Source organism: Schistocerca serialis, chromosome 6 (genome assembly GCF_023864345.2).
Source record: "Schistocerca serialis cubense isolate TAMUIC-IGC-003099 chromosome 6, iqSchSeri2.2, whole genome shotgun sequence".
Lineage (NCBI taxonomy): Eukaryota > Metazoa > Arthropoda > Insecta > Orthoptera > Acrididae > Schistocerca > Schistocerca serialis.
In genome coordinates, this window is record NC_064643.1 from 388,675,128 (window position 1) to 388,700,353 (window position 25,226).

At 37.7% G+C, this 25,226-nt stretch overlaps 1 protein-coding gene across 4 annotated transcripts in view; it reads left to right on the plus strand.

The window, feature by feature from the left end:
- LOC126483832 (cap-specific mRNA (nucleoside-2'-O-)-methyltransferase 2) overlaps positions 1-25,226 on the plus strand; it is a 296,880-nt gene that overhangs the window by 173,163 nt on the left and 98,491 nt on the right. For all 4 annotated transcript variants that reach the window (XM_050107032.1, XM_050107034.1, XM_050107033.1 and 1 more), the window contains one exon: positions 17,568-17,738. In XM_050107032.1, coding sequence (XP_049962989.1) covers positions 17,568-17,738 — 171 coding nt within the window. The remainder of the gene's footprint in view (positions 1-17,567; positions 17,739-25,226) is intronic.

Consider the following 25,226-nt stretch of genomic DNA (forward strand, 5'->3'; position numbering starts at 1 on the left):
GAAATGTATAAAAAATAAGGTGTACGTTATGTGTTGGAAAAGCTGGAGAACGATTTTCAATTTCACAGACGGTGTAACTAATGTTAGGCATCATTTTAACAGTGTCAACTACAAACGCAGATGCTTAACATTGGTACAAATCACACTGATGAAAAGTCTCGACAAAGTGGACTCTGTTGAAACAGACAAGGAATGTAGTAGGTGCTTGCTAATTTCAACATTTCTAATTTTCAAGGTAATAATAGACCTGTTTAAAAAAGATGCTATTATTAGTGCTTCTTTATTCATTTTCAGATAATAACATCTGAGCTTACATTCATGTTTCACACAGTTAAACATCATCTGAGTTGTGCCAGCACTGACTGCAATGTAAAAAGATCTTCTACTGCAATGTAAAAATATCTTCTCAGTTATTCCCTGATTCGACAATTGCAGATAAAATCATGTGTGGTAAAACAAAATGTGAGGCATTAATTACTGGTGTTTTGGGACTAAATAGTGTCAATAATTTAACTCAGAAGTTGATGGATAAGAAGTTTTTTGGTCTGTGGTTTGACACTTCCAACAAAGGTAATCAAAAGTGTTATCCTATTTGTGTAAGTTAATTTGCTGTGCTGGCAGGCCAGGCGTGTCCCACAGAATTCTAGATTTCTATGGGGACTCTGGACTCTGGTGAATCTGCATCTGCAATGTCTGAGCAGATCTTGAAAAGGATTTCAAAGCACAGAGTTGAATTTGTCCCAGGTTTCAAGTTTTACTGCAGACAGTACAAATGTATACTATGGGGAGAAAAACTGTTTACGTTCACTTAAAAAAGGAAAATCGTGGTATAATGAAATCAAATTGCTGTGCACATGTAGTCTGTAATTGCTGTAATTCTGGTATGAATGCTATGTCAATAGATATTGAAATGTTAGTTATTAAGACTTTCCAACTATTTCTCATATTAAGCTAAAAGGGTATCTTAATTGAAAGATTTCTCTCAATTTGTTGGTGTAGAATGTGAGTCTTTGTTGAGACATGTACCTAAAAGGTGGTTAATCCTAAAGCCTGCCATAAAAGATTGTTGAAAAATCTTCCTGCAGTTATATAATACTTTTCTAGTTTAGATGATTTCCCCAGCTTCATTAAAACAACTTGATAGATGTGTCTGGTTCAGGAAAACAACTTATTTTAGTGGAATTATATCTACAGTTTTCCTTGCACTTAACTGACATATTTTCGAAGGGTGTACTCAACTCAGAGAAAAATGAACTGACAATTTGTGAAGTACACTATGTGATGGAGAAAATAAAAATGGAGGTAGAACATAGGATGAATGATCTGCATTTGGTTATAAGGTACATCCTTTTCTTGTTACCACTATTGTGCATGGAGATTGGTACAACAATACTGGTTCCGAATTGCCCCTCCTGTGCTCACGCGAATTCTTCTTGTTAGCTTCGATCCTCTTGATGCAGGATTCTCGGCACGTCGCGGAGAGATGAACAGACGGGTATCATCGCCGTGAAAATATGAATAAACTGTGCTATCTTGATAACACTTTTTAATGTACAATTGGAATGCATATTTTTTAACAATATCAACTTGGCAGAACTCGCATACGTCCGCCCGCTATCACTTACTGAGATGACCAGACTTTTTAACAATATTAACTCGGCTGAGCACATAATACATCCACCCGCTATCACGTATGGACACAGACAGATGAATCTAAAGCAATTAAAAAATTGAAGAGCATCTCTTTACCTCTTTTGTTTTGTATGTCAGTGTTATCTATATATAGATAGAAAAGAATGAGGGAGAAAAGAAAAGAAATAATAATAATAATAATAATAATATGTTACATTATAATTGCCCCCCATTGTACACTGATGTCGTATAGAGGTGCACAATGTCTGAGTTTATTTCTCTTCTTCTGGGTTGATAATCCTGGCCATATGGGCATAGCCTTTATTTTTCCACCATTGGAGTTATCCTCTATGGTTACCAGTACGTATAGGCATGTCATCTCCCTTAACACATAGATACATAAGTTCTCCTTCCCAACAAAGTGCTTGCTGTAAGCGCATAGTACCATTATTGTCATTCAATATTTGCCCTGTGTTTAGCTTGCGAAGCATGCGCGCACAGCTCGATGTCCATTACCGTTCCCGCTCGGTGTCAGTCAGTACCTGCCCAGTGTTTAGCTTGTGAAGCATGCGCGTACAGCTTGACATCCATTACCATTCTTGCTCAGTTTCACATGTTTAATACAAAGTCAGAGTGCTCGTGTTGTGTGTCCACATAGTCTTCACTGCACAAATTCGTGAAGCTCATGTTCAGCGGCATGATGTTTTGTGAAATCTTCGATGTGGTGATGACTGGTTCCCATATCAGTGTATAATGAATTATATAATGTTATTGGGAATGCAGCTTGCCGCTAACTTGGTGTAATGTTTTGTCTGTAAAGACGTGTATTTGTTGCCTTTATGATTCCTTCACTCTCACACATAAATCTATACCGTAAAGTAAGGGCCTCCTGTTTTGTCTTTAGGCTGATCCGTGATAAGACAGGCAAACAATTATACTAATGGAGGATTCTGAGTATTTTCTCTAATTTCATTCACTCTCTCTCTCTCTCTCTCTCTCTCTCTCTCTCCTTTATCTATGTGCAATTTTAAATATAATATTTCATTACGTGAAATCAGCCCAATAGAATCTCTGGTGGAGCCCTTCGTCTTAACATTCAGCGGCTGGCTTGCTGTAAAAGATCTTTATATCTATTATTATTGTTAAGCGCTGCATTCAGTTGGGAAAATCGATCGTTTGAACAATTCGTTCCTTTTACGACAGATTTCGAATTTCAGATGTGTCCGAAGCCTTTTTGGACGATTTTATAAAGACTTGTCGATTGCAGGCTCTCTTCGTCACAGCTGAAACTTCCCCACTAATTACAGGGCCAAGACAATCATCAATGATTCAGACAAAGAACTCATTCGTCATTCACTCTAGAATAAAAGGGTCACAAACCTTATTTTTGAGGAAAATTGTATATTCAATCCATCTCCATTACATGTTCCGTTTTCTGTTGATTCCAAGTCTTACTTAATTTGCATTTACAGTTTTTCTCTCTCTTCAAATAATCCGCTAGTGGCACAAATGTTAATAGCTTGCTTTAGCAAGAAGAAAAGCAAATATGTCTCTTTTTAGAAACCTGACAATCTTCCAACAGATACTTCCGAAGCTGTCCTTGTTACCCGTCTCTAATAACCATGGAGAATACATATATGTCTCTCATATGTCTCTCTGTTATTCCAAAGAATAAACGTACCGGAAAATACCTTGGCGTCGACGAGCTGTCGGCGCATATATTACTAGAAAATCCGATCAGATGCTTTTCAAAAGCGAATAAATGTGGATGATTTGATTGACCATTATTAATTATTGCGTGGTAGAGGGTAATTTTCTGTGGGGAGATTACAATGCCCCTCGCAGCGAGCGAAGTTTGTGAGCTCAATTTTGATTTACCAAACACACTTCGCAAGCTATCTATTAGTGTGGATAACCCGGAAGTGATAATTGTCAGTCCTCCGACTGAAAAAGAATATTGTGTTTAAGACAGACGAAGAAAAGAAATGTTGAAAACAGAAGAAATGAAGAGACAGGTACCGCGGCTGTATTGCTTTTACGTGCATCAAGGTGTTATGTCTGCTGTGCACAACCAAGGAAGATGATCTTTCATGCAACTGTTATCAGGGTCTACCCATTCGGGAACTTTCTTAAGCAGGGAAACCTTGGAAAACCTCTTAAGGCTAGACCCCCAGCCTACGGTACATAGAAGATAGGAAAGCCTATAGAAGAAAAAAAATTATTTTTGAAATAGATCTCTAAAGGAAAGATAGGGATCGATTTATATAACGATTTGGAGAAGAGTTATTTGTGCCTCTAGTAAAAAAAAAAAAAAAAACATTTTACAATAAATAACGTAAGTTTTCGTTTTACAATCTTGTTCCTAGGACAATATCTTGCGGTGCTAAAACTCCCCCGGGTCTTGCATGTCCCCAACGTTCACATTTGTAGTCGGTCTTCTACGCGGCCCACTTTGTAGTCGGTCTTCTACGCGGCCCACAATGGGAAGAGTAGAAGGGACAGGGATACTCGAATTCACATGCAACATTCACTCCAAAAGAATTAGCAATGACCAAAAGGGAAACTCTTCCTGTAAGAGTACTGGTTAGGTTGCACCGTCCAAGATTCTCCTTTTTGAAAGCAAAATCCTTATGGCTTCATGGATCCTTTTTGTTACGACGTACTTCAAGGAATTTAGGCATTAACTAATGATGTTGCCAAAAACATCATATTTACTCTCATTTGAATATTCTATGATGTTGCCAAAAACATCATCACATTTACTTTCATTTGAATATTCTTTTTGACTTTGCATTCCCACTTTTGCTTATAAGTCCAAAAAATTCTGACACATTTTCTATCACTGATTTGTTCTTCGTAATTTAAAGGATTCATGTACTTACAGTAGATTTTGGATTCAAATCATCGAATAATGGAAAGTGTGGTTCATTTTATACAAAGACATAATCCATCATTTCCTTGAAAAGTCATATAATTTATCTATACTCAAAAACTTTTTATTCTAAATACATATATTTCTCCGCTTGATTGCTGTAATGTAAAAGTTATTAGCATTGAGGAATGCGGATTCACTTCTTTCATTTATTCTCTGATTCATACGGCGTTCATACATGCACATATATGGAAATGGATTTTCAAACACAATTCCAAAACGAACACGAACCATTAAATAACTACTAATTCTATGCATATTACTTTCTTTAAACATTCATTAATAAATTAAAAACTCTTAACTTCTAATTATAACACCTTTTCCTTTTAAAGTTCAACATGAATCAGTTTACCCTCGCGTTTGATGCACAAAGCATATCTGTGTCGTCTATATCGATTCTAACTCTCGCGCCGACGTCAACTGTTTTGCGCGGGAAATTATCTTTGCGGCATTAACCGTCACTCACGATTCACTGCCACAACACATCCGTTCACATGTTTACACATCTAAGCATGCACTTGAAACTATATATGAACATTCACTCGGAACCTCTTTTGATTATTCAGCGTCATTTGCGGGAAACATTTCATTCTTCTTGAAGGTTAGTTAGATCCTTTATAAATCTTGATGACATTAGCAATGCTAAAGTTCCATGTTCACCCAAACCACAGGTGAAGCCTATCTCCACTATCTTCTTTGTAGCACTCAATAGTAATTGTTAGTCACTATTTCTATAATCTATGTCACTGATTAATTATTTCAGTTTAAAGTTTTCTAACACTACACACACAGTTTATTGTTATGTTTTTTACGAGCGTTCATCTCTGTCACTCGCAACACCATTCCTCCCTATCTCCTAATTTTCATTAAATTTTTTCAAGTCGTTATGGGAAAATAACCCTTTTATTTTGTTCGATCCCGGGTATGCTAACAGATAAGCCCCAGGATTCGGAATTTGTAGGATAATGTATGGGCCAGTACATAATAGCTCCCGTTTCTTTATACTCTTCTTTATTAAGGATGATTTGGTATGTCTTTTGACTAGTACCTTTTCTCCGACACGGTATGTCTGTACCCTCTTGATTAATTTGTCATATTGTTGTTTTCTCTGATCAGCCTTTTTCGTCATATTTATGATGGCTTGTCTTATTTTTTCTTCCCAAGGCATCTCAGTTTCCTGAGTTTTGGGCATATGTTCAGTCCAGAAGTTTTCCTCTTTTGCTTCGAACATCAATTCATGAGGTGTATATCCAGTTGAGGAGTGGGGCATGTTATTGTATATCTGCTCAAACTCTTCCACATAATTTGCCCACGCAGTCTGCTTATTATGGCAATACGTCCTCATAAATCGATTGAACTCTCTAAAAATTCTCTCAACCAAATTGCCTTGTGGGTGGTAAAATGATGTTAGTATGTGTTTCACACCGACTTGAGACAAAGCCTGTTTCCATCGGAGTACCGTGAATATCTTAGCATTGTCTGTTAGGATCGCTTTAGGTGTACCAACATGTGGAAGATAATCCCTTATCAATCTTAGTACAATTACTCTAGCTGTAGCCGCCTTTATCGGGTATAGCTTTACGTATTTCGTGCACACATCGAGAAATGCCAACACATATCTAACACCACCTCTGGAAGTAGGTAACGGTCCACACAGATCGCACGAAATTAATTCTTTTGGTTCTTGGACTAATATAGAGATGGGTGCTTACTCCCTTTTGAATCCGGCTTTGTTTTTTGACAGATTATGCATTTCTTTAAGACCTCATACACTCTGCGCTTTATGTTGGGAAAATAACAGTACCCACTTATCTTGTCTGCAGATTTTGTCGCACAGGTTAAATGGGTGAACCATACGAGTTTCTCTATTTGCGCCTCAGGTATACAAACACACCAACGGACTTTGTTTGGCCTTCCACACCGGAAAAATAATACACCATTTACCAGCTTGTAATAATTTGCCATCTGATCTGAAGGTTGCTGTTGTAACCTTTGAACGACACTTCCCCATTGAGCATCTCTTTTCTGCAACTGGGCCATATGCGCACAGAAATTGACGTAGTACGTCTTAAATGGATTTTCCTGCAGCAGCAATACAGGGAATTCTGAGTTATTATTTACTTCAATCTCTTTGGCTAAACCCTGCGGTGACCTTGATAGAGCGTCAGCAATAATGTTTTGCTGTCCTGAGACATGCACGATCTTAAACTGGTATTATTGCAGAGCGAGAATCCATCTAGCCAGTCTGGGGTGTAACAGTTTACACGTTTGTAAAAACGTTAATGATTGATGATTGCAATATACGATAGTCTTTGACCCATATAGATAATAATGAAATTTTTTAAATCCCCAGACGACCGCAAGAGCCTCTAATTCTGTCGTCGTGTAAGTTCGTTCACAGTTGGACAAAACACGACTGGCAAACGCAATAGGACAGAAGGTGAGTTGTCCATTTATCTTGCGTACTTGGAAAAGGCACGCTCCAAGACCCACATTCGACGAATCTGTTGACAAGTAAAATACTTCTTGCATGTCCAGATGGTACAAAAGCGGTGCATTTACTAATTGCTTCTTTATCTCTTCGAATGCTTCTTGACACTCTAATGTCCAGAGCCAGGGCACATCCTTCTTCAACAGACTATTTAGAGCTGCTGTGTTCATGGCCTGATTTGTTATAAATCTTCTAAAAAATGAGGCAAGACCCATAAACCCTTTTAATTGCCTCCTATTTCTGGGTGTTGGAAACTTACCAATCGCAATTAGCTTCTCCTTGGTTGGTAAAATTCCCTTTGTGTCAATTATATGCCCCAGGAACTTGATTCTGTTTTGTGCAAAATGGGATTTCTGTAGGTTAGCAGTTATTCCCATGGTTTTGAACACGTCCAACACCCGACTCAGTAAGGTAATATGCTCCTCCCAAGTCTTCGATGCTATAAGCAAATCATCAACAAACACTGTTATCCTGCTTCTTAGTTCTGGTCCTAGTGCATAATCTAGAGCTGCTATAAAGATTCCAGCACTAATGTTGAGTCCGAAAGGAACTACAGTAAATTGGTAACTTCTTCCGGAATAAATGAAAGCCGTATATTTCCTTGATGACTCATCCAGCTTGACTTGCCAATAAGAACTCCGCAAATCAATGCTCGTCAAATATTGGACATCCTGGAACCGTTGTATAAGTTCGTCTATGTTTTCCGGATGTGTTCTCACTGGAATTATGATTTTATTTATTTCTCTGGCGTCGAGTACCAGTCTCACAGTCCAATTTGGTTTTGGCACGACCAACAATGGGGAGCAGTATGGGCTTGTAGAGGGTTCGATTAAACCCCATTTCAACATGCGATCTATTTCTTTTTGAACTTGAGCCTTTAACCTCCAGGGAACAGGACAGAAAGTTCTACAATACGTTTCGTGCGGCTTAACGTAGAGATGGCATATGTATCCCTTAATCACTCCTGGCCTTTCATCAAACATGGTTTTATACGCTAATAATAATTCATTGAGCTGCTTCTTCTGATCTTCAATAATGCAGTCGGATTCATTTAACTTCTCATACACTAATTGACCAAAATCTCCTTTGACTTGGAACTCATTAATTACGTGCTGTTTACAATTTTGTGCCGTCCTGATTACTTGCACACTGATCCCACTATTATATTTTCTGGTAAGGCTTTCTTTTTTCAACAAGTTCAACTCAATTTCTTGTTTATTTATATTTAACCAAATTTTTCCTGTTTTAAAATCTATTCTGCATCCGTATTGACGTAGGCTGTCGACTCCGATAATGCAGTCTACCACCAAATTTTTCACAACAAGGAATGTGCTTAATATTGCTACATTTCCGACTTCTACACTAAGTAGTGACTGCACTTTTACATTAGCCGATCTAGCCCCAACGGCGCCTATTATTCTGCAATTTTGAACTGGAAAAATTGGTACTCGTCTTATATTTCTGATCTTGTTGAATAGTGCCTCCAAAATAACATTTGTGGTTGCAGCTGTGTCTAAAACCACCACTATAGGTACAGTCTCCAAAATGACTTGCACTTCGGCTACTGCCACCTGTTCCTTATCCTCATCTTGGGGTTCTAAGTCCTCGGTCAATTCATCAGCCAGCAATCGTCCATCATTATACGTTAGCATGGGTACACATATCCTGTTGCCCCTCAACCAATTGTTGACCGCTCCTCCGGGGCACGAGTGGGTCCTTAGAAGTTTGTCGGATTTTGATTTGCCTGCTGGTTGACATCGTCCGTCACTTCGGTAATTACCGGTTGATTCGTAGATGCCCGTCCCCACTGATGTTGATTATTTGAATTCATTCCCCCCGGTTGATTCCACTCTCTATTACTGTTATTATTCCAGGCTTGGGGTCTGAAATTCCTTTCGTTCCCCCACACGGGATTGTATCTTTTCCAATTCCTGTTGTTCCTTGGATAGCCCCTCGCAAGACTATAGCCGGTATTACTATTGAGATTTTGAGGGGTTTCTCCACTATTTAACGATCTCTGTGCATTCCCTTGCCTATCGTTTGGCGGCGGTTCTATCTCCCTATATTGGAATCTGTTATTACGGGCTTTCTGGTTGTTCTCTTCGATAATATCTATATGGTCTAACGTCGTGAGGAACGATTCCAAGTCTTTATCGTTGTCATAAATTAATTGATTCCGGATGCTAGTTGGTAGTCTTGCCTTAAGTATGTTTATTATGTCTGGCAAGGGCATAGGTCTGTCCCAGTATCTAGTTTTATTTATATATTTTTCAAAATACTTTCTAAGGCTTCCTTTTGAAAAGGAGAAAGGCTCTGGGTAGAGCACCTCCTGCCTTAGGCGTTCCTGTACCCCTTCTGACCAGAACTTTGCTAAAAACGCCTTCTCAAAATCGTCATATATCGAGCAAACAGAAGTCATGTCCGAAGCCCAGATCGCCCCTGAACCTTGTATAAATCCTGTAACGAAACTGATCTTCTGCCACTCCGACCAATTTCTGGGTAGCACTCCTCTGAAACTTCGAATAAAAACAATTGGATGGACCCCCCTTTTGTCAGTGTTAAAAATCTGGAATTGCCGATGCTTTATCATTTTTTCTTCGGCATGGCAAAGGCTTTCGTAATCTCCGTTAGATAAAAATTCACGCGAACAACTAGCTCGTGGCAATTTAATGTTTGAGTTACTTACACCAGTCGGTATCGTGTGTGAATGTGCAGTAACTGGCTCTATAGTCGCTGCCAACTTCTGCTGCTGGCCTGTATTCATTTGTTCTGAGCCTTGTTGTGAAACGCGCATCGACTCTTCTATCATTTGTTTCTAATGCTCTAAATCAGCACCTAACTGCTGTCGCACTTCCTCAAGTCCTTTCGCAAACAAATTCTCTTCCTCTTTGCCAGATAAACTCTGGAATGCTGCTTTAACATTTTGCTCAACGTTTTCGCACATTAGCCTTTTGTTTTCTAATGTGATTTCGGATAATTTACCCGTTAATACATTAATTTGGTGGTCTATAACGTCTTGACGTTCTGTCAGATGTTCAACACTTTCCTTTAGGTTAGTCTGCGTACGTGCCAATTCAGGAAGTTGCGCAATTGCACATGACATGGCATCTTGCTTTTGTACTAATTGCGGAACCATTTCCACCTGTTCCCGTACGTTATCTATCTTAATAGCCACATACTCCTTCATTTCTACACGTACGCGGTGAGTAGATTCCTCACATTGAGCTTTCACCAATTCTATTTGTGCAGTTAATTTTCGTTCCGTCTCTTCGGCCTGATCTTTAAGTTCCTTGGTCTTCGCCTCTATCAGCTGCTCTAATTCGGAAAAACTGTCTTGTAACTGCTGCTTAATCTCAGTTTTCAAATTTTCCTGTCCTTCCGTAACTGAGGCTAATTTCGCGTTCAAATCATTTTGCCCTTCAGTAACTGAGGCTAATTTTGTATTCAAATCATTTTGCCCTTCAGTAACTGAGGCTAATTTCGCGTTCAAATCATTTTGCCCTTCAGTAACTGAGACTAATTTCGCGTTCATGTCGGTTTTCAAATTTTCCTGCCCTTCAGTAACTGAGGCTAATTTTGTATTCATATTATTCATGCTCTCGATTATCATCTGCATCTGTCTCATGATAATGATTAATGGATCTAATCCATGTTGCGTACTTGCTGTTACATGTCCCTCCGTATCTACAGGGCGTTCTATTGCGCTATCTGTAGCCATCGGTTCTACAACACTTCTTACTGCATCATTATTATCGGTGCTAACAGCTGAAGGCTGTTGCGTGCTGCTCTGCTCTGCTTGACTCATCTTAAACATTGCCCTAGTTAAAACCATATAAATGTTCTACCGTCAATATATATATCTTCCTTCTACTGTCACTATATGTAACTCCGTTCACACAAGAGTACTTCTGTGGCTAGTTTCTTACTGTACTTATACAGATAAATGCAACTGGGGCCGGTCAATCAAACAACATCTATCATGAACACAATTAATCAATGTTCAAATATCCAATAATACTAAATAGAAAAGCGTGCACTTCATCTATACTAGCAAGCTTTAATAATAAAATTATAGATCTGGCCTTTTCTCTGCGCCCAGCGTGTTGTTTTATGTTCTTATTTGTAGATCCACTTAATTTGACTGCGAGTATTTCTTCTCTTTTCCAAGCGTCAGTTAAGTTGGCTCGTCGTAGTTGACATGAAACAGAGAACAAAATTATTTTAGCAACGTCCAAAAACGTGTCCTGTCACAGATTGGCCATTATAATGAATTATATAATGTTATTGGGAATGCAGCTTGCCGCTAACTTGGTGTAATGTTTTGTCTGTAAAGACGTGTATTTGTTGCCTTTATGATTCCTTCACTCTCACACATAAATCTGTACCGTAAAGTAAGGGCCTCCTGTTTTGTCTTTAGGCTGATCCGTGATAAGACAGGCAAACAATTATACTAATGGAGGATTCTGAGTATTTTCTCTAATTTCATTCTCTCTCTCTCTCTCTCTCTCTCTCTCTCTCTCTCTCTCTCTCTCTCTCTCCTTTATCTATGTACAATTTTAAATATAATATTTCATAACATGAAATCAGCCCAATAGAATCTCTGGTGGAACCCTTTGTCTTAACATTCAGCGGCTGGCTTGCTGTAAAAGATCTTTATATCTATTATTATTGTTAAGCGCTGCATTCAGTTGGGAAAATCGATCGTTTGAACAATTCGTTCCTTTTACGACAGATTTCGAATTTCAGATGTGTCCGAAGCCTTTTTGGACGATTTTATAAAGACTTGTCGATTGCAGGCTCTCTTCGTCACAGCTGAAACTTCCCCACTAATTACAGGGCCAAGACAATCATCAATGATTCAAAGAACTCATTCGTCATTCACTCTAGAATAAAAGGGTCACAAACCTTATTTTTGAGGAAAATTGTATATTCAATCCATCTCAATTACATGTTCCGTTTTCTGTTGATTCCAAGTCTTACTTAATTTGCATTTACAGTTTTTCTCTCTCTTCAAATAATCCGCTAGTGGCACAAACGTTAATAGCTCGCTTTAGCAAGAAGAAGAGCAAATATGTCTCTTTTAGAAACCCGACAATCTTCCAACAGATACTTCCGAAGCTGTCCTTGTTACCCGTCTCTAATAACCATGGAGAATACATATATGTCTCTCATATGTCTCTCTGTTATTCCAAAGAATAAACGTACTGGAAAATACCTTGGCGTCGACGAACTGTCGACGCATATATTACTAGAAAATCCGATCAGATGCTTTTCAAAAGCGAATAAATGTGGATGATTTGATTGACCATTATTAATTATTGCGTGGTAGAGGGTAATTTTCCGTGGGGAGATTACAAGTGGCCCGACGAAAGTATTTCACCTCGTTGCACATACTTATTCAGTGGGGATACCAGTTGTACATCCGACATCCACTGACAAGGTAAGTTTCTTGCTGCTTCTATCACGTTGTCGAGCACCGAAAATTCATGTTTTTACTATGTTGTCGAGCACATAAAATTCATGTTTTTACGACATTGTTGACCACAGGAAATTCATGTTACACAAAGTATTGTCATTTTTTTAGTTCGTCTAGTGCACACCCACATATCTCACACACACATTTAACACTTTGCAGGCAGGTTTCGTATGTTTTTGAGCGTCTCTCATACTGTTGCATTACACAAAGTTTTTATAGTGTCCTTTCCACATACACATAACAAAAAAAAGTACAACTACAAAAATAAACTTATCCTATTCATTTACTGACGTGTCATTATTGTTGCCTACAGTCTGATTGTCACTTTGTTTAGTAAATTTTGTTAAATTAGAATTTCACTACATTGTTCAATTCCAATTATATGAGTACACTTTTTACTCTCTTTTGATTCTATGTTCATTACATTACATTCATACAACAATAGATTCGTTTTTCCTTTATGGCATAAACTGACATACATTTCATTTCATTTTACTGTGACATCTTGTTGGAGCATATTTATCAAGTTCACAGAATTAAAGAAGTAAGCAATAGTCATTACAACAGATTCTACATGCTGCTTAAATAACTACGTGTGGCCTCGCCTCTCTAGCATTCTGCAGGAAGGATCTACACACTACAGAGTTGAGGAAATTTCACAGAAAGGCATTTATGTGCTGAGTTATGTCTCATTGCTGGTCTTAACTGTGTTCACAAGAACAAAATAGTTTGTTATTTATAAACACAACACAAACCTGATGATACCAATCATATTGAATACTTATTCAGTGTTTAAAGTGCTCCTCAGTAGTTATTTGTTATGTTCATCGTGTAAAGGATAACCATACGTCGAGTATACAGAGTTGTATCATCAATACTGTATGTCATGTACAATGAGCGTAAAATAGTGTTTATATAAGTAACAAACATGCAAAAAAAGTTCAGCATTGGGTTTTGACCCCTTGATTATTTATATGAAGATTCTATCTGTTCTTTCGGACACATCTGAAAGAACAGATACCATTGGTGATCTTACAGCTCTCGAAGAATGAAATTACTATGAAATCCATACCTGTAGCTGCTTACACGCTTTGATAAATATCAACGGGGACGGTTGAAAATGTGTGCCTACTGGCCAATGATCTTCTTCATTGTGGATGCACTCATGCCCGAACTCTTACAGGACTCAGTAGATTGACTGCCGCGAGTAATGAGTATAGTGGGCAGGAGCACTACAAATGTAGAGTGTGTACAGGACAGTAAGTTGGTAATGTGGGTCTTACGGGGAGCGTGCCAGAGGTTAGTCCCTGCGGTCACACTAAGCTCTGTGTCCTCGGTGGCTCAGACGGATAGTGCATCTGCCATGTAAACAGGAGATCCTGGGTTTGAGTCCCAGTTGGGGCATACATTTTCAACTGTCCCCGTTGATATTTATCAATGCCTGTAATCAGCTAAAGGTCTGGATGTCATTGTAATGTCATTCCTTGATTATTTGGTAGTGCTCCACCTTAGTTCAGCCTCGTGTTATGCGACGTACTGCAACAGTATTATTCTACACATATTTTCACACTATCACATTCATACATATCATAAACTTCAAACTACATTTACTTGTGGTGCGGCCCTTTCTTATGTTTATATGATACCTAACATGTGACAAGTATTTATCTTTCTTCACCTTTAGGGTGTGTCGATACGTCATTCCCTGGAAGAAAAACTTAATACTAACTTAAAACTAAATCTTCATAGACAAGTGTACAGTGGCTCAGTGTTCACTAACAGCTCTTTCATATGTTCCATTGTGTATTAATTTATTTCAGTGTGCAGTAGTGCTATTACAAACTCATTTCACATCATGCGTGCGCCTCTACTTACCTTGTAAATCTGAAAGGTAAAGTGTATTATACACATGATGTGACCTCTTATTCAGTTTGCCACTCATATTGTACTGTCTTATTTACGTGCAGCAAAGGCTTTTTGGTCCCTTAATTGTAATTAGTGCGTGTACTTTCAATACTTCAATTTGCAACTATATAGATGCAATGTAATAGTAACATAACTGGTTCCCTTTCCGTGTATATAATCCCTTAGCATAACCTTTTTTGTGTGTGTTGTGTAGATAGTGGTAGTTGTAGTATAGACTCTCCATTAATTTTCTTTGTCCCAATTCATGCAATAGGCTCTAGAAGTGCTAGTGCAGGACGTAGGTCATAGGGTTTGTTTGTTTTGGGTGCTCCAATACTTTCAGCTGCATCTGTCTGGTACGCAAGTGCTTGCGGTTTGTTGATTAACTTTCTCCCCAGTGCGCATGCGCTGCATTTATCTGTTACTACTAACGTCGCGGCGAGTTGTGTATTGTAATGCGCGCTACCATGTGTTTCACAAGTTTGTTTATTCATTTACCACGGGGCTATGTGGAAGGTGAAGCATTGTGTTCAAAGTATCGTCACCTCTAGACACATAAAAGAAAAATTCTTCCTTGTTACATCCACTCACCTTATAATTTACACATTTGTCATATAAGAAAAAACCTGAACAAAAATTTTCCTTATCAACTAACAACATAAATTCAGGAATGTGAGTTTCCAGCATCCTAAATTTAATATTACTATACATATATACAACTTAGAGGTGTATAAATGGCTGCATACCCTCTTCTTCAATATGTAAACGTTCTCAAGTCTTTGTGAGGGTAAAGGCCCTTGTCTTTACCCAGGTTTGCGTATGCCAATCAGTATGCTCCCAGGTAGGGAGCACACATTATGTGTGGTCCAGTGTATAGTAATTGCCACTTATGGTTCAGTTTTCCAGTTTTTTGGGGATTTGGGATGTGTTCTAAGTAACACCTTTTGTCCTGTGTAAATCTGTGTTGTACATTTCAGCTTTCTGTCATAAATTCCTTTCGTGTATTTAGCCCAGGTTTCAAGGTTGATCACTCCTTGTCATATTTTATCGTCCAGTGATAATTCTGTTATTGGTTTCTTGGGTTAAGGTTTTTCCCATTCATCTATCTGTTTGCAATTGAACATCTGCATTTGATGTATGGGGAAGGTTGTTAACAACTTGCAGGAAAGGAGTGACATATTCAATCTGCTTAGTATGTTTACGAGGTATATAGGTTCTCACAAACCTGTTGAATTCCTTAAACACCCTTTCTAAGGGGAATGCTTCGGGATGAAATTTGGATACTAAAATGTGTTTGATTCATTTGGAATCTACAAACTTTTTCCCTTCTCTTGCAAAATAATCCTCTTTAACTCGTCTTGTTATTGAACTGAGTGTAACTTTCTGTATAGCATATAGTTTTTTGTATTTAGTGAAAATATCATACAGACCTACTAAATATTTTACTCCCCCTTTACCTCTGGGATATGGTTCAGCCATATCTAATGTTTCCTTTTCTAGAGGTTTCTTAGCTACAATGGGATGTAGTTCTATCTGTTTGGAGATGTTAGAATGTTTTGCTTTCTGGCAAACAATACACTTTCTTACCACCTGTAATACTCTTTGTCTAAGGTTGGGGAAATAACAATATTCAACTATATTATTAGTGCATTTTGCAGTGCCATAATGGCCCCCAAGTATTGGGTGTGTATAAGATAAAATCATCCACATATTCCTGTGGCAAACACATGCACCATTGTTCTAGATCGGGAGAGTTTGTGTGGAACAGAACACCTTTGTGAATAGTAAAAAGCCTTTTTAATTTTTTACTGCCGTTAAGTGTAAGTTTTGTTCTTACCTTACTCCAGCGTGTGTCTTCCTGCTGTAATTGATCCATATGTTTACACCTGTAGACATAGTATGGTCAGAGGGGTTTTTCCTCCATCAACATAGCTATTATTTCACCTTCCTGCTCTAAAAGACCATTGAATTCCTCTAAACCTTGCAGTAGTTGGGAAAGAGCATCAGCTATTATGTTTTGATTTCCTTTTACGTATACTATTTCAAAGTGTAGTTCTTGAAGATACATGAAGAAAAGAACAAGGGAGAAAAGAAAAGAAAAGAAATAAATAATAATAATAGTAATAATAATAATAATAAATATGTTACATTATAGTATGATAGTGATGTCATATTGATATGGATGTAGGCACGTTATCTGCTGACATTCTCTTTTCTTTCAGTATGCTCCAGAACACTCCTTCCTTTCTAGGCATTGTTATTGAACTCTGTTACACTCAATATGTTTTTATACACTTTTCTTCACAAAACTGGTAAGCTCAGACACCTACATTATTTGATACATTGTGGGCATCTGAATCCCCATCCTCTCTGCAGATAAAAGTGAACTACTGTTTTGCATGCATCAGCTGCGTCTCATATATAACTTCCTTATCAGATTACATGCCTGCATTGTGACCTAGGCATACTCATTATCCTGGTAGAGATTGAGCTCTAGTGCTTTTTGTTGGGCTGTCTTTACCACTGAAACTTCTGATTGATTAAAACTGCTTGCCAGAGTGATACACAAACCTACATTACTTGTGAATGACAAGGGTCCAAATTTGAGTCCCAGCAGAGTACAACATTATACAATGCCAGGAAGCTTGAATACACTGTCCATTTAGCTCTAGAGTGACAGATTCATTCAGTGTATATCATTCTTCCTGAAAACTTAAAAGCTGTTTTAGTTTACATTTTTAATTTGCGAGAAATGTTTAGTTATAACCCAGAGGATAATACAGGGCAACTTGCAGTGAATGAAGTCTTATTTTGTTCACTGTAACAAAGATAATGTTGTAAAATATTTGACAAATGTACAAAATTGTATTAATTCATGTCAGTCAGTGTAGAAAAGCAAGGAGGCTTTTCGCAAGAGACAAATACTAATTACTTTGTATGTGTAACATGTAAGAGACATGTTTCATTTCAAATGATTTTATTTGCTTGGGAAGAAGTGTATGCTGGGGACCAGGTCAAAGAATGCAGGTAACTACGTTGCAAGTAATAATGTTATCTCAATTTATTAATATTTGAAAGTAAAGAAATTCTGGATAAATGTAATGTAATATTCCTTTTCCATTTTATCACAGATGGAAACAGTAGCACTGAATGTTGGACCAAAAAATGAAGAAGGATCATTTAATGACCGATGTAAAAAGCGAAAGTTGGACCCTTCTGAACAGCTTAGGGTGCTACAAGATGAGGTTACGAACCTAGAGATTAAGTGGCCTTTTGAGGATGAAGATATAAAATGGCTTACAGTAAGTATTTCCTCCAATCTTCTCATTGTAGTAGCAACTTTACATGTTACTACTTCATTTATTTGAAGTCATAGTTTAACATTTCAAGCTTTGTGATTAAAAATGTGCTTGCATACCATTATAAACAATGGATAAGTGTAAGAGAACTACCATTACACTGATTTCATCCTTTATTACAACAATAGAAAATATTGAGTGGAATTTTAGGAGTAGTATGAGTAAGAGGAAGCACTCAACATGCAGATTAATACAACAGATAGGTAGAAAAAAAGAATAAGACAGAGAGAGTGCAAGCTTTACATGATCACAACATTGAGACAGGCCAGTGAAGCAATTTATTGCATCAGGAGAATGTAGTGCGCCCTCTCCCCCCCTGCCCTCCCTCCCTGTCCATCTCTCTCTCTCTCACATACACTCACACTCTGTAGTAGGGTTCGAGTTCAAAAGGTAAGTGTAATTCAATAGTACAATGAAAGATAAAGTCTTTCTACTATATGGAAGTAAAAAATGCCTAATTTTGTATGTGTCATAAATTATCCTCTTTTCAAGAAGAAGAAGAAGAAGAAGAAGAAATAGACTGTTCAAGTGGTATATTAATTATTCCACATTGTGTAGGAATAACTTCTGAAACATCAACTGTTTCGACTTTATGACAATTTTTTTGATATTCAGTTTGATTAATGTAAGAGTAGTTACATATGGAGAACTTGTAACGTCACACTTACACATTTACTTGATTGCCTCAAGATAACCTTTGCAAATCAAGTATAAAATACAAAATTATATAGAGGAAAAATCCATTGGACTTAAGTAACGTTTCCATTTTGCAAAATCAGTGAAAATACTAAATTTTCATGACAGTGATAAAAGACTCATAGGCACAGAGAAAGTGATGAGGGAATAAAAAACGAGAAAAGTGTGAGATCTGCTATAAGCATAATCAGATTGTGAATAATTGGAGGATGGCGAGTCAGATTAATGAATCCCACAAGTAACTACTTGTGTAACATGCTTGCAAACATTACAGTTGCATTCGTACCAATTTTGTATTCTGCAAGATCCAATCCAATCTAATAGGCCAGGGGTTGGGGGGTTGAGGACTATTAGTTGACGTCAGTTGATTTTAATGGTTGTCATGTTTATTACATCTAACAAACCACATTTGGCTCGTGAATTGGCAAGCAACTCCAGTTTTGGTTGTGTACCTTCTAGACGAACCCAATGTTCTGCTGAGTGAACCCTGTCAGCTTTCTGTAACTTTAAGCATTGTTCATGCTTCAATGACCACCATGTGCAGCATGGTGGAACATTGTATATTACAGAGAATTGGCACAGATGTTAAGGCAAACCAATCATTAGAGGGAATCTCTAGGCTTCTGTCACATCTCAGTTTTAATGGCTTGCTGAAGTATATGGGACTCGCTTAGTCCACCAGTATTTCTGCTGCCACCCTTAGCTGCATGTTATATTTCAATGGTTCTTATCTCACAAACTAACATTCCAAGAATGACAGTGGTAACAAAATTAGTTAATTGAAACTGAGCCTATACAGTGTTCCAGAATTTTTTTCTTGTATTTTGTTGAATACAGAACACACATAATTCCACAATATCCTGAATTTCTGTGAGGATGTTTTCATGCAGACTTAATGGGTGTAGATAACCAAGACTTATGAAAATTAATAGGAAGGAGGAGGTGTTACTGTCCTAAGAAGTTCAGTGTAATGGTAAATGGTAAAGATGAATGAACAGCCCCATTTATACCTTCACACACCTATAATAACAGAATATGTTAACACTGGTTTAACTCAGTTTGAAGTGTGATTCTGTGCACCCTACCCAATGAGGTATTTTAAATGCCAATATTAGACACAAATTACCATAAATTTGAAATGTCAAGTAACTCAAGGCAAAGCCACATATGAATTTGGAACACTGTTTTCTTCATCTCTGTTATACATGTAAACTGCAGTGGGAGTTTTGCAGTCTGGAATCGCAAATGCTCAACATCCACCAAAGGAAAGAAAGTCTAGGAAACATGATTAAATACTGAATTCTTATGCTGGTGTCAAAAAAGCATAACAGGTTATTAAACTATCAGTACATGCAATTTAATTTACCAGTAACACTAAAAAGATCATAGATACTAAAGCAACCTTAACACAGACCTATTCTTAGGAAGCTAGAACAAACACCTGTATGTGCCAGTGCTCCTGCAACGTAACATTTGCAGTAAAGTCAATAGTGGTCATAGTGCATAGTGGAGCAATAAGTGATAGACTGCCATGTTTTCTGCACAGTCAGGTAAGGAAAACAAACAGTTAGATCTCAGGCAGCTTAGCTACCAATGTAGGACCAGGAAAACTGGACTGAAACCTTCAGACTCTATTGACTTGGCTCTGATATTTAAGATTATACTCTGTCAACAGAACATATGGAGTTTGATGTTTCTGTAATGAAACCAACAATACTTTCATTATAACTCTCAATTGCTATTCACTTCTTAGCTCAGGATAAACCAAAAGGCGAAAGAAAGCATTATCACTGAAATGATCCCCATATTGCAATGGAATATTGTGTCTGGATAAATTAAGATTGTTGAGACAAGGAAGACTCTCCCTGCAACACGCCACTGTTGTTAATGCTTCTAGCTTCCAAAGAAAGAGGGAGAGGGTTGAAAGTCTTCACAAATGGTGGCGGGGAGGGGGGGATCAAAGGAAGAGGAGGCTTTTAGGGTTTTACATACCATCAGTGATCAATCATGAGTTCGTGTGAGATGGAACACAAGCTCAGAGAGGGGAAGGAATTTATCCATGCTCTTTCAAAGAAACCATGCAGGATTTACCTTCAGTGATTTTTCTAAATCAAAGAAATCTCAATTCTCCCTCTCCCTCAAGAATGTGCTGCATAACCACCTCAGATATTTATAAATGACATTTCGCTGTTAATGATGTTCTTTTTTATCAGATATGAATCAGACAGCTTTCTCACTTATGAATGGTGGGCTCCATGTGGTTCCCAAGTCGTGCAGCGACCGTAAACTATAAAATTACCAAATATGCAGCAACCAGAATGTGCAGCATTCACGGGAACCAACTGCAGTATCCAGCCAAAGTACAATACAACTACGAGAATTACATAAAAGAAATAATGGAAAGGATGCTGTAGATGCATCACATGCCAAGAGTTTTAATAAGGAATGTACGGAGAAGAATAGGGAATATTATGATCACACTCAAAGCCCCAAGGAATTCAAAGCAGGAGACTAGGGATTATTACATGATGAAAGTGAGAAGAAGGCAGTCAAAGAAGTTATCAAGCCCATGAAGAGGAGCTTTTCATGTTGTAAGGACTCGTGGATCAAATGTAGTACTCCAGTTAATGAATAATAAGTTCATAAGAGTACATGCAAAGAGATTAAAGCAGTTAATTTAACTTTGGATGTGAGGTTGTGGTAAAATCAGATTTTTTGATCTAAAATATAAAGGAGGAAATATAGGTTAAACTCTACCTTAAAATTGATTAAAGAGGGATATATGTATAGGAATTCTAAAGGTATAGCTGAGGGTGACACTGTGATTGGCCCTCGGAGACAAGCCGACTCCCTGGTCACTTTGCCTTTATTAGCCTAACCTTGGCAACAGTAGCAAACAGGACAGATGCGTAGCATGTGCATGAAATGGAAAATAAGTTAGGATTACATAAAAGAGCGATGGAAACAAGATCCAATTGGAAAACACGCATTTCCGTTTCTGTTGCCGATAGCCATGACCCTCATAACCAGAGGAGTGGTGCTTACATCTCAAATGCAGTATGCAATGTAGAATGTGGAAAGAAGAGAAATGTTACAACCATTTGCATATAAATGGTGACCTAGCTCATGGAAAAATCTCACAAGAAGTGCATCCCCAAAGTGAAATTATTCCTAATGCCAGAGCTTTGTCACTGGATGCACATATAGCAGATGAAGATATTTCAGTCAAAGGGATGTATTTATTGTATAAATGGTAGAATCTGTGTATATACAGTTTAATGTAAAAAGGAAAAAAGTCATATATGTATGTATGTATGTATGTATGTATGTATGTATATATGTAAGAGAGATGTAATGACTGAATCATGAAGGGTTGCCAGGGAAAAAAAAGAAGAAAAAACATAATCGTAGACGGCATATTTTAGCCTTGTAACAAAAGTAGAGACTTAACATTGCAAGCTTCTTTTGTCAGTCCATTAAGAGGTCACTTGAATCAGGAAACCACTGATTTCACACTCACTGATTGAGAATTGAAAGTGAAAAGTGGTGCAGTCATGTGTTATCTACAAGCAAACAATTCCAAATACCCTTTATAGAGGCCCTCAAATGCCAGGCCTGGCAGAGTTTGGAGTTCACTGAATGACATCAGCCTTGGATGAACGAGCCTACAGCAGATACTTTGTAAGTGAGCATCAACTCAATTAACTTCACGCACTAAGAAGGACTTGGAAAAGCTTTCCTTTACTTACCTCTTGATTAAGATTATTGGTTTCCATCGTACATTTGTCTACATGTACCTGTGTTTGCATGTCACTTTCATTGCGATGAGTACTTGAGCCTAAGGGTTCAATTAGAGCAATACAATCCGGCACATTCATGGTTTGAAATCCCATTTCGCATCTGACCTGAAAGTGAGCTTCTAAAATAAGTATGTTGTGACCCATGGTGGATTAAGACACCTGAAACAGTGTATTACTAAACTACCAGCTGAAGGCAAGACAGGTCAGTAGTTTACGAAAAAGCACCTGCTGGATATAAAAATAAGTGTAATTTCTTCATTTTTGCTGTTGCAAACTTCCCAGCAATTCTTGTCTCATATGCTATTACTTGTATTTAAAAAATTACATTATTAAAAAAAACATCTGTTGTTATTTGTATATCGTAGTAGATAAGGAAGTTCAACATATTAACCATACGGCAAAATACTGTCCTCTTTGCATGCTGTCATTTGTCAGAATCTCATTTTTCTATTGCAAGGGTTCCACAGGATAAATTGAGTTAACTGCTGGCTCTGCAGGACTCAAATCCTCCTCATTCTTCAGAACACCACTATACATATGAGGGTAATTCCAAAATTAAGGTATCCTATTTTTTTATAAGTACATAGACCTGTTTATTTTTACAATGGTTTACATCAGTTCACAGCTTGAACATTTAGCTATTTTTCGACATAATCACCATTTCTGTCAATGCATTTTTGTAGACGCTGTGGCAGTTTTTGTATGCCCATGTCATACTAGCTCGCCGCCATGCTGTTCAGAAAGTAATGAACCTCTTCTTTCACCTCGTCGTCGGAACTGAATCGCTGGGACCACAATTAACGCTGACAGGTACTGTGAGACTCTGAAAAAACTCAAATGGGCAATTCAGAACCGGAGAAGAGGAATGTTGAGCAAGGGCGTACTCATTCTCCATGATAACACTCGCCCACACATCGCTCGGCAAACGGTTGCTCTCCTGCAACAGTTTCAGTGGAACATAATCACCCACCCACCCTATTGTCCTGACTTGGCACCCAGTGACTATCACCTGTTCCCTAGGTTAAAAGAACATTTGGCTGGAAAGCGATTCAGCTCCGACGACAAGGTGAAAGAAGAGGTTCATAACTTTCTGAACAGCATGGCGGCGAGCTGGTATGACATGGGCTTACAAAAACTGCCACACAATGCATCGACAGAAATGGTGATTATGTGGAAAAATAGCTAAATGTTCAAGCTGTAAACTGATTTAAACCATTGTAGAAATAAACAGGTCTATGTACTTAAAAAAAAAAAGGAGACCTTACTTTTGGGATTACCCCATATATTGTTTAAGCATAGTTGAGAAAGTCTAGATTTGAAAGGGACAGGTTTGGTTTATTAACATGCATTGATACAATAAACCTTTCCAAAGTAATGCGTGTCAAATGACTGACTATCTTTATTATCCAATTGATATTCTTTTTATACATCGTTGTTAATGTTGATCCAAGGAAGGCTTCTGCTCTAAATATCCTTTGGAGCCATATGCGATGTTGAGGTCTGTCTGCTACACCTGTGCTGATCAGACAATCAGTTGCTACACCCTCAGTTGTGCACAAAACCCAATGGATACCCCAAACAGAAATTGTAAAAGACAAGCAGAATCATAACCTAGCACACGTTACATAAATAAAATATTGATATACAAAATCTATATCGTGTTTTATGTTAACTTGTCTTGTTTCAAAACAACATTCTTATGATCGACACTGACAGTATATGAGAATGCAGGCTTTCTCGGTGAATTTTATCTACACTGAAAGTATTCATGAAGACCTCCCAGACTAAAACTTCAAAATCCCTACTCTCTCTCAATCTCAAACTTTTTTGAGATACATTGGCTGTTTTAATATTTCATTCTCTCTGTATCTTTTCATATGTCACCTACATTTTGTATGCAGCAGAGTGTGACCCAATTTTTAACAACCGAACATAGTGACTGCTATTTTACAATGCTAAATTCGTAAGTGAAGTTTTTGCATTATGTTACTTAATATCAAAATATTGCAATAACTGTGACTATTAATGAACTGATAGGCAATTCAAGATGAACCTGACAGGTCAGGCTTTGAGAGTGGGAGAATCAAATTTTTTTGCAATACAGTTTGTTCATAAACATTGGAGGAAATTTGCATAGCATATGATGGGTATGTGACATGCTGTTTTTTTCTCATGGGTTAATTATCATTCTGTGTAGTTTCTGAATTGTGGACTGTGATAACAGAAGCCAAACAGGACTCCAGATTGGTCAGTGCAGGTAGCATTCAGTGGCCAGGTGAAGTACAACAGAGATATCTTTACGTATTCCAAAGTATGTTCTTACACATTTCTATCTACTTAGTGACGGTGATTTTTGGAACCTGATATGAGGGTCATTCAATGAGTAATGCAACGTATTTTTTTTCTCAAAGTGGAATGGTTTCATTCAAGATTTAAATACACCATATTGTTCCTCAAGTGTTAGCTATGAACATAATCTCCATCCAGTTCCATGTCTTTATGCCACCTTAATATGTAGACTGCATGCCATCATAATACCGCTCAACTGATCTGCATCTCAAGCAAGTTCTTGCTACATCAATAACTTTCCCATCATTGATGCCACACTTCCCACAGAGTCCATCCTTTAATGGGTTTGACATCCTGTGAAACATTACTAAATGCCTTCTCTGCAAACAAAGTAGAACAAGTAGTTAGGAACTCCACTTGTTATGAAAATATATTGGATTTGTGAGGATGTCCACATTGAAACTAGTATCAGTGAACATGACACAGTTGTGCCAATAGTGATTACCAAAGTACAAAGGACAACTAAAACAATAAGAAAGATATATATGTTCAGTAAAGTAGATAAAAATCAATAGTATCGTACCTCAATGAGGAACTTGAAACTTTCAGCACAGTGCCGGAGGGTGTAGAGCCACTACGACTCAAT